The sequence below is a fragment of the Salmo salar genome, chromosome 01, assembly GCF_965601325.2.
Source record: "Salmo salar chromosome 01, fSalSal1, whole genome shotgun sequence".
NCBI classification, from domain to species: domain Eukaryota; kingdom Metazoa; phylum Chordata; class Actinopteri; order Salmoniformes; family Salmonidae; genus Salmo; species Salmo salar.
In genome coordinates, this window is record NC_138291.1 from 111,898,419 (window position 1) to 111,909,583 (window position 11,165).

Genomic DNA, 11,165 nt, shown 5'->3' on the forward strand with positions numbered 1-11,165 from the left:
ATCCGGTCTAGTGTTGTTGAAACATATCCGGTCTAGTGTTGTTGAGACATCTGGTCTAGTGTTGTTGAGACATATCCGGTCTAGTGTTGTTGAGACATATCCGGTCTAGTGTTGTTGAGACATATCCGGTCTAGTGTTGTTGAGACATATCCGGTCTAGTGTTGTTGAGACATCTGGTCTAGTGTTGTTGAGACATATCCGGTCTAGTGTTGTTGAGACATATCCGGTCTAGTGTTGTTGAAACATATCTGGTCTAGTGTTGTTGAAACATATCTGGTCTAGTGTTGTTGAAACATATCTGGTCTAGTTTTGTTGAAACATATCTGGTCTAGTGTTGTTGAAACATATCTGGGCGAATGTGTGTGTTGAAACATAGCTGGTCTAGTGTTGTTGAAACATATCTGGGCGTGTGTGTGTGTGTTTTGAAACATATCTGGGCGTGTGTGTGTTGAAACACATCTGGGCTGTGTGTGTGTGGTGTGTGTGTGTGTGGTGTGTGTGTGTGTGTGTGTGTGTGTGTGTGTGTGTGTGTGTGTGTGTATTTTGAAACATATCTGGGCGTGTGTGTTTGTGATGGTTTCTGCACACTTTATTGTTAAATTATGCTTTGAAGTTAACTTTGAAAAGGCATAAAACTGGAAGAGAATAACATATATCTTCCATGTTTTGTTGTGGTCAATATCCTATATAATGTCCTTATTATTATTATTATTATTATTATTATTTGTATTTGCATTTTCTCACGATCTTGTCTCATCGCTGCAACTCCACAACGGGCTCGGGGGAGGCAAAGGTCAAATCATGTGTCCTCCGAAACATGACCACCCCCCAAAGCCGCGTTTCTTAAGACCAGCCGCTTAACCCAGAAGCCAGCTGCACCATTCAACTGATGACAGGTCAGCCTGCAGGCGCTTGGCCCGCCACAAGAAGTCGCTAGAGCGCAATGAGCCAAGTCAAGCCCCCGCGGGCCAAACCCTCCCCTAATTATGACAACGCTGGGCTTATTGGGCGCCGCCCTATGGGACTCACGGTCACAGACGGTTGTGACAGAGCCTGGGTTCGATCCCAGACTGTAGTGACGCTGCAACACTGCGAAGCAGTACCTAGGAAGGCTGCACCACTCAGGAGGCCCAACGGCAGCCTATTTCATCCATACATTTTAGTTTAAGACACACTTGAAGAAAAAGGAAAATGACACAGTAAAGCATCGAGACATATTCACACAAACTGTCTAGTAACCGCAGCCAGTACATCAAGTTCATGTTTGGGCAGACATACAAAGTTCAAAACAAACCAACCATAGAAGACTGATTGTATGTATAGCTTACATATATGTTTTCATAGCATATATATTTTCTAGGACAACAGGTTAAAGAGACACCTGTGAGGAAAGAATCATTAGAAAGGTTGTTTTTTTATGTGGAACTCAATGAACCCTGTGTCTCCTGGTCCCTTCTGGTCTCCAGTCAGCTGACTCGGCATGTTGATCATCATGATCCATAACCAAGCTGTTCCTGTTCTAAGACTTCTATATGTAGCTATGGAAACAGAAACAAGATTCCACATCCCTCCACCCATCCCTGGTTCTTTTCCTCAAACCCGCATTCAGAAAACCACAAATTGAAGCTGTTGATTGACTCTATAGGACCCTAGAGGGAGTGTTGACATGTAGTGGATGGTTTGATGAGGATAAAACATGCTCGGATGGAAATGTTACTTAGTCTGCGTCACAAATGGCTCCGTATTCCGTAGTGCACTATGTTTGACCAGAGCCTTATGGGTTGAGTAAACCTAGGGGGGGAAAAAGTCAACTTAAAATGATCTGTTTGCTCAACTTGTTTCATATGTTCATTAAACTATAAATTATTATTTGGGCATCTTAACTAAAAAAAAGTGCATGTGGTTACAAGCACAGTGCTTTTAACATACAATGTTTTCAATGCATGTTCATTTATATATATGTCCTCACCTGGGATTTGAACTCACAACCTCTTGATTTACATCATCCCCATCTTCCTGCTAAACCACCATGTCTGTCTGGTATCAGTTAATCTGACTATTCTCTCATCATTCATTTACTTATTGTTGTCTAATGTAGGTGGGGCATATTACTCTGTTAAAATGGTACTTCTTAATTACTATAATGAATAAAATAGTTTTGTGTCCTTTTAACAGAGGTGAGATTTACTTTGAAGTGCAAAGTGTAGCAATACAGGTGAAATCAGTCATTGACCCAGACATGGTGGAGACGTAGGAAGATTGGAATGCTGTGAACCAAGAAATTGTGAGCTCAAATCCCAGAGAACAACATGTAGAATAACAATTACTGTATAAATGAACGGAGACTGTGTCAAATAAGTCAGTTGAAAACATTGTATATTAAAAGCACTGTTTGTGTGTCTATCTAGTTCCAGAGCTTTTTGTTTTAGTTAACCTGTTTAGGATAGGGGGCAGTATTTTCACGGCCGGATAAAAAACATACCCGATTTAATCTGGTTATTACTCCTGCCCAGAAACTAGAATATGCATATAATTGTTTGATTTGGATAGAAAACACCCTAAAGTTTCTAAAACTGTTTGAATGGTGTCTGTGAGTATAACAGAACTCATATGGCAGGCAAAAACCTGAGAAGATTCTATACAGGAAGTGCCCTCTCTGACCATTTCTTGGCCTTCTATATCCTCTTTATCGAAAACAGAGGATCTCTGCTGTAACGTGACATTTTCTAAGGCTCCCATAGGCTCTCAGAAGGCGCCAGAACGTTGAATGATGACTCTGCAGTCCCTGGCTGAAAAACAGTAGCGCATTTGGATAGTGGTCGATCTGAGAACAATGAAACGGGTGCGCGTGTGCACGTGAAGAGTCCATTTTACATTTTCAGTCTTTGAACGAAAACAACGTCGCCCGGTCGGAATATTATCGCTATTTTACGAGAAAAATCGCATAAAAATTTATTTTAAACAGCGTTTGACATGCTTCGAAGTACGGTAATGGAATATTTTGAAATTTTTTGTCACGATATGCGCCGGCGCGTCACCCTTCGGATAGTGTCTTGAACGCAAGAACAAACGCAGCTATTTGGATATAACTATGGATTATTTGGAACCAAACCAACATTTGTTGTTGAAGTAGAAGTCCTGGGAGTGCATTCTGACGAAGAACAGCAAAGGTAATCCAATTTTTCTTATAGTAAATCTGAGTTTGGTGAGTGCCAAACTTGGTGGGTGTCAAAATAGCTAGCCATGATGGCCGGGCTATCTACTCAGAATATTGCAAAATGTGCTTTCACCGAAAAGCTATTTTAAAATCGGACACCGCGATTGCATAAAGGAGTTCTGTATCTATAATTCTTAAAATAATTGTTATGTTTTTTGTGAACGTTTATCCTGAGTAATTTAGTAAATTCACCGGAAGTTTCGGTGGGTATGCTAGTTCTGAACGTCACATGCTAATGTAAAAAGCTGTTTTTTGATATAAATATGAACTTGATTGAACAAAACATGCATGTATTGTATAACATAATGTCCTAGGAGTGTCATCTGAAGAAGATAATCAAAGGTTACTCTCCTGACATAATCTAATGTTTTGCTTTCACTGTAAAGCCTTTTTGAAATCGGACAATGTGGTTAGATAAAGGAGAGTCTTGTCTTTAAAATGGTGTAAAATAGTCATATGTTTGAAAAATGGAAGTTTTGGGATTTTTGAGGAGTTTGTAATTCGCGCCACGCCCTATCATTGTATATTGGAGTGGTGTTCCGCTAGCGGAACATCTAGATGTAAGAGGTTTTAAGATGCGCAAATAATATTTTTTGTTGAATGAACACATGAGACAAGTTGAATAAACATAATTTTATGTTCACTGAATTTCGGCCTTTCATTTTTCTCCAGTTGGACCTACAGTAAATTTGGCCCAACTATATTTTTTTTAGTTCAGGTAACACTTAGACCGAAAAGTTGAGTCAACTAAAAAAGGCTGTGGAACCAGTTAGTAAATAATAATGAGTTGAAACAACTTACAGTGCAGACTTGGTTTGACTTTTGATTGGACTTCCATGTTGGTTTGAAGCTCCTCCATTAAGTCTCCACACATTCCAGAGCATCATTATGGGACCATGTTGCAGTCATCAAAGCATCTCTAGGTCAGACTAGCTCAGCCATTGCATAATAACAGTGATTTCATTTGGACGCGTGCCAATGTTTTAACAAGATATCGCACATGATTGCCTGTTGAATCACAACTCATAACAATAGAGGGAGAACAACTCCACAGTCCCATGGCCAGGAAGGCCCAGCACAAGCATGACAAGCACTCACTGTGGACAGCAGCATCCCATTACCACCCACTCACTGTGGACAGCAGCATCCCATTACCACCCACTCACTTATACAGCAGCATCCCATTACCACCCACTCACTATGGATAGCAGCATCCCATTACCAGCCACCCACTGTGGACAGCAGCATCCCATTACCAGCCACCCACTGTGGACAGCAGCATCCCATTACCAGCCACCCACTGTGGATAGCAGCATCCCATTACCAGCCACCCACTGTGGACAGCAGCATCCTATTACCAGCCACCCACTGTGGACAGCAGCATCCCATTACCAGCCACCCACTGTGGACAGCAGCATCCCATTACCACCCACTCACTTATACAGCAGCATCCCATTACCACCCACTCACTGTGGATAGCAGCATCCCATTACCAGCCACCCACTGTGGACAGCAGCATCCCATTACCAGCCACCCACTGTGGACAGCAGCATCCCATTACCAGCCACCCACTGTGGACAGCAGCATCCTATTACCACCCACCCACTGTGGACAGCAGCATCCCATTCCATGTATGCAAAACCAAGCCATCAAAGAGCAGACAGACAGATGCGCACACACACACACACACACACACACACACACACACACACACACACACACACACACACACACACACACACACACACACACACACACACACACACACATTCTCTCTGTAAAGGGGATTGCTTCCACTCCTGTGCTGTCGAGTGGAAGCACATTGGTGTGAACTATTGAGCCAAGTGGATCAGTATTCAGTAGGTGTGTTTGTCCTGTCAGGTTCTATGTCAGATTATTACAGGTTGTTGTTCAGTAGGGTGTTTGTCCTGTCGGGTTCTATGTCAGATTATTACTGGTTATTGTTCAGTCGGGTGTTTGTCCTGTCAGGTTCTATGTCAGATTATTACAGGTTATTGTTCAGTAGGGTGTTTGTCCTGTCAGGTTCTATGTCAGATTATTACAGGTTGTTGTTCAGTAGGGGTGTTTTTCCTGTCAGGTTCTATGTCAGATTATTACAGGTTATTGTTCAGTCGGGTGTTTGTCCTGTCAGGTTCTATGTCAGATTATTACAGGTTATTGTTCAGTAGGGGTGTTTGTCCTGTCAGGTTCTATGTCAGATTATTACAGGTTATTGTTCAGTAGGGTGTTTGTCCTGTCAGGTTCTATGTCAGATTATTACAGGTTATTGTTCAGTAGGGTGTTTGTCCTGTCAGGTTCTATGTCAGATTATTACAGGTTATTGTTCAGTAGGGGTGTTTATCCTATCAGGTTCTATGTCAGATTATTACAGGTTATTGTTCAGTAGGGTGCTTGTCCTGTCAGGTTCTTTGTCAGATTATTACAGGTTATTGTTCAGTAGGGTGTTTGTCCTGTCAGGTTCTATGTCAGATTATTACAGGTTATTGTTCAGTAGGGGTGTTTGTCCTGTCAGGTTCTATGTCAGATTATTACAGGTTATTGTTCAGTAGGATGCTTGTCCTGTCAGGTTCTTTGTCAGATTATTACAGGTTATTGTTCAGTAGGGGTGTTTTTCCTGTCAGGTTCTATGTCAGATTATTACAGGTTATTGTTCAGTAGGGGTGTTTGTCCTGTCAGGTTCTATGTCATATTATTACAGGTTGTTGTTCAGTAGGGGTGCTTGTCCTGTCAGGTTCTATGTCAGATTATTACAGGTTATTGTTCAGTAGGGGTGTTTGTCCTGTCAGGTTCTATGTCAGATTATTACAGGTTATTGTTCAGTAGGGTGTTTATCCTGTCAGGTTCTATGTCAGATTATTACAGGTTATTGTTCAGTAGGGGTGTTTGTCCTGTCAGGTTCTATGTCAGATTATTACAGGTTATTGTTCAGTAGGATGCTTGTCCTGTCAGGTTCTTTGTCAGATTATTACAGGTTATTGTTCAGTAGGGGTGTTTTTCCTGTCAGGTTCTATGTCAGATTATTACAGGTTATTGTTCAGTAGGGTGTTTATCCTGTCAGGTTCTATGTCAGATTATTACAGGTTATTGTTCAGTAGGGTGTTTGTCCTGTCAGGTTCTATGTCAGATTATTACAGGTTATTGTTCAGTAGGGGTGTTTGTCCTGTCAGGTTCTATGTCAGATTATTACAGGTTGTTGTTCAGTAGGTGTGCTTGTCCTGTCAGGTTCTATGTCAGATTATTACAGGTTATTGTTCAGTAGGGTGCTTGTCCTGTCAGGTTTTGTGTCAGGTTATTACAGGTTATTAGCATGATATTAGTGTTAAAGGGGCAATCTGGGATTTAAACAACAAGTGTACACCCACCACTTTTTTGGGGGTGAACAGCTGAGGGATGGCGCTGGAGAAATGCAACTACTCAAGTTCATAGACCGAGCTATGGATGCTAGTTAATGCTTGCTGTTCATGTTAAGAGAGAGTTTTTGATACAGAGTATGTTTACTGTAGCAGCATAGATACCAGTTTGTAGGTAGAATAGAGATATTTAGTGAGAGAGACTTTGCGGTTCTGTTAACTTGCTCGTCCTACCTCTGGAAGGTTGGCCCTGGCTGGCTGCCTTATCCTTCTGGAGGGCCGGCCCTGGCTGGCTGGCTGTCTTATCCTTCTGGAGGGCCGGCCCTGGCTGGCTGGCTGGCTTATTCTTCTGGAGGGCCGGCCCTGGCTGGCTGGCTGTCTTATCCTTCTGGAGGGCCGGCCCTGGCTGACTGGCTGTCTTATCCTTCTGGAGGGCCGGCCCTGGCTGGATGGCTGTCTTATTCTTCTGAAAGCTAAACAAACTACCAGCTGTGTTTTTGCCAGATGTGACGTGCTGTGTAGACTCTTTGATGTAGACTCTGATGTAGGCCTGTGTACGTCTGTGTACTATGAGCTATCATCACATCGCGTATTAAGAAGCACACTATGAGATGATGAATCTAGCATCAGAAGCAATCTCATATGTGACAGCGTCCCAAATGGAACCCTATTCCCTGTATAGTGCACTACTTTTGACCAGGGCCCATGTTTGTTACCATTGGCGTGACAATGACCATAAGAGTTGGCAAGACAGCACAAACAGATCTGAGACCAAGCTATAGACTCCTTCACCCCTTAGTGCCTGTGGGGTGGAGCAAACCATGCACCACATTCCTAAGGTCTGTCCAATCTACCAACTCAGCGGAGGGCCTAATCACCCTCAACTCAGCAGGACCGGAAGCAAGGGCTTGGCTAAAGGAATTCACTAAATAAATAAATTAATGTTGTTTATCTCTCTGGCTGCTTCCCTTAGGTTGATGAGATCTACCACGATGAGTCCTTGGGAACCAACATCAACATCGTCCTCGTCCGCATGATCATGGTTGGGTACAGACAGGTAAGACTTCTCATCTTCCTGATCACGGTCAGGTACAGACAAGTAAGACTTCATCTTCCTGATCACGGTCCGGTTCAGACAGGTAAGACTTCTCATCTTCCTGATCACGGTCAGGTACAGACAGGTAAGACTTCATCTTCCTGATCACGGTCAGGTACAGACAGGTAAGACTTCATCTTCCTGATCACGGTCAGGTTCAGACAGGTAAGACTTCTCATCTTCCTGATCACGGTCAGGTACAGACAGGTAAGACTTCATCTTCCTGATCACGGTCAGGTTCAGACAGGTAAGACTTCTCACCTTCCTGATCACGGTCAGGTTCAGACAGGTAAGACTTCTCATCTTCCTGATCACGGTCAGGTTCAGACAGGTAAGACTTCTCATCTTCCTGATCACGGTCAGGTTCAGACAGGTAAGACTTCATCTTCCTGATCACGGTCAGGTTCAGACAGGTAAGACATCTCATCTTCCTGATCACGGTCAGGTACAGACAGGTAAGACTTCATCTTCCTGATCACGGTCAGGTTCAGACAGGTAAGACTTCATCTTCCTGATCACGGTCAGGTTCAGACAGGTAAGACATCTCATCTTCCTGATCACGGTCAGGTACAGACAGGTAAGACTTCTCATCTTCCTGATCACGGTCAGGTACAGACAGGTAAGACTTCTCATCTTCCTGATCACAGTCAGGTTCAGACAGGTAAGACTTCTCATCTTCCTGATCACGGTCAGGTTCAGACAGGTAAGACTTCTCATCTTCCTGATCACGGTCAGGTTCAGACAGGTAAGACTTCATCTTCCTGATCACGGTCAGGTTCAGACAGGTAAGACATCTCATCTTCCTGATCACGGTCAGGTTCAGACAGGTAAGACTTCTCATCTTCCTGATCACGGTCAGTTTCAGACAGGTAAGACTTCATCTTCCTGATCACGGTCAGGTACAGACAGGTAAGACTTCATCTTCCTGATCACGGTCAGGTTCAGACAGGTAAGACATCTCATCTTCCTGATCACGGTCAGGTTCAGACAGGTAAGACTTCATCTTCCTGATCACGGTCAGTTTCAGACAGGTAAGACTTCATCTTCCTGATCACGGTCAGGTACAGACAGGTAAGACTTCATCTTCCTGATCACGGTCAGGTTCAGACAGGTAAGACATCTCATCTTCCTGATCACGGTCAGGTTCAGACAGGTAAGACTTCATCTTCCTGATCACGGTCAGGTTCAGACAGGTAAGACTTCTCTTCTTCCTGATCACGGTCAGGTTCAGACAGGTAAGACTTCTCTTCTTCCTGATCACGGTCAGGTACAGACAGGTAAGACTTCTCATCTTCCTGATCACAGTCAGGTTCAGACAGGTAAGACTTCTCTTCTTCCTGATCACGGTCAGGTTCAGACAGGTAAGACTTCTCTTCTTCCTGATCACGGTCAGGTACAGACAGGTAAGACTTCTCATCTTCCTGATCACGGTCAGGTACAGACAGGTAAGAGTTTACATTACACCCGTCGCTCGCTCTGTCTCTCTCTCTCTCCTCTCCTTCTCTCTGTCTCTCTCGTCTCCTTCCCTCTGTCTCTCTCTCGTCTCCTTCCCTCTGTCTCTCTCACGCTCTCTTTCTCTCTCTCTCCAGGGCCGATAAGGGGTGGCCATGGGAAATGGATTGTGAAACAAATAGTGTTTAAATTGGCTGAAACTAGGATTCATTGTATTGACTAACTGTTTCAACTGTTCATTTGTATTTGCCCTAATTTATTCAAATCAATCAATTTGAAGTGATCCATCTTGATCCATCTAGACTCACATTAAGCATCTCCAATCCAAAATTAAATCTAGAATCGGCTTCCTATTTCGCAAAGAAAGCATCCTTCACTCGTGCTGCCAAACATACCCTCGTAAAACTGACTATCCGTCCGAGCCTTGACTTCGGCGATGTCATTTACAAAATAGCCTCTACTCAGCAAATTGGATGTAGTCTATCACAGTGCCATCTGTTTTGTCACCAAAGCCCCCTATACTACCCACCACTGCGACCTGTATGCTCTCGTTGGCTGGCCCTCGACCTCATATTCGTCGCCAAACCCACTGGCTCCAGGTCATCTATAAGTCTTTGCTAGGTAAAACCCTGCCTTATCTCAGCTCACTGGTCACCATAGCAGCATCCACCCGTAGCACGCGCTCCAGCAGGTATATCTCACTGGTCATCCCCAAAGCCAACTCCTCCTTTGGCTGCCTTTCCTTCCAGTTCTCTGCTGCCAAAGACTGGAACGAATTGCAAAAATCACTGAAGCTGGAGTCTTATATCTCCCTCTCTAACTTTAAGCATCAGCTGTCAGAGCAGTTTACTGAGCATTGCACCTGTACACAGCCCATCTGTAAATAGCCCATCCAACTACCTCATCCCTATATTGTTATTTTTTTGTTGTTGCTTATTTGCACCCCAGTATCTCTACTTGCACATTCATCTTCTGCACATCTATCACTCCAGTGTTTAATTGCTAAATTGTAATTATTTCGCCACTATGGGCTATTTATTGCCTTACGTCCCTAATCTTACTACATTTGCACACACTGTATATAGATTTTTCTGTTGTGTTATTGACTGTACGTTTGTTTATCCCATGTGTAACTCTGTATTGTTTGTGTCGCACTGCTTTGCTTTATCTTGGCCAGGTCGCAGTTGTAAATGAGAACTTGTTCTCAACTGGCCTTCCTGGTTAAATAACAGGAATACAAATATTCAAGTTAGATGTTCAGTGGTTCCTCCCATCTAAAGATTGTTTTCCCTCCAAGGGATTTTTGGCGAGTTGAAGCTAATTTACTGTATTTCTACACAGGGACTTAAATAACATTCTAGAACACTTGCCATAGCCTACAGAAATGAGCTATTAGCTCAGGAACTTAAATAACATTCTAGAACACCTGCCATAGCCTACAGAAATTAGCTATTAGCTCAGGGATTTAAATAACATTCTAGAACACCTGCCATAGCCTACAGAAATTAGCTATTAGCTCAGGGATTTAAATAACATTCTAGGACACCTGCCATATCCTACAGAAATTAGCTATTAGCTCAGGGAATTAAATAACATTCTAGAACACCTGCCATAGCCTACAGAAATTAGCAATTAGCTCAGGAACTTAAATAACATTCTAGAACACCTGCCATATCCTACAGAAATTAGCTATTAGCTCAGGGAATTAAATAACATTCTAGAACACCTGCCATAGCCTACAGAAATTAGCTATTAGCTCAGGGAATTAAATAACATTCTAGAACACCTGCCATAGCCTACAGAAGTGAGCTATTACCTCAGGAACTTAAATAACATTCTAGGACACCTGCCATAGCCTACAGAAATGAGCTATTAGATCAGGAACTTAAATAACATTCTATTTGGCAAAAATAACTAAATGAAATTGTTGCCAATTATAGTCACTAACAATTATAGTCACTAACCTTTTAGATAAGGTTAGTGGGGCTCCTGAGTGGAGCAGCGGTCTAAGGCACTGCATCTCAGTGCT

At 43.0% G+C, this 11,165-nt stretch overlaps 1 protein-coding gene across 2 annotated transcripts in view; it reads left to right on the forward strand.

Annotated features, from left to right (window-relative positions):
* The window catches only part of LOC106613836 (A disintegrin and metalloproteinase with thrombospondin motifs 14), a 464,750-nt gene that overhangs the window by 63,795 nt on the left and 389,790 nt on the right, over window positions 1–11,165 (forward strand). For both annotated transcript variants that reach the window (XM_082978765.1, XM_082978764.1), the window contains exon 5: window positions 7,562–7,645. In XM_082978765.1, the coding sequence (XP_082834891.1) occupies window positions 7,562–7,645 (84 nt within the window). The remainder of the gene's footprint in view (window positions 1–7,561; window positions 7,646–11,165) is intronic.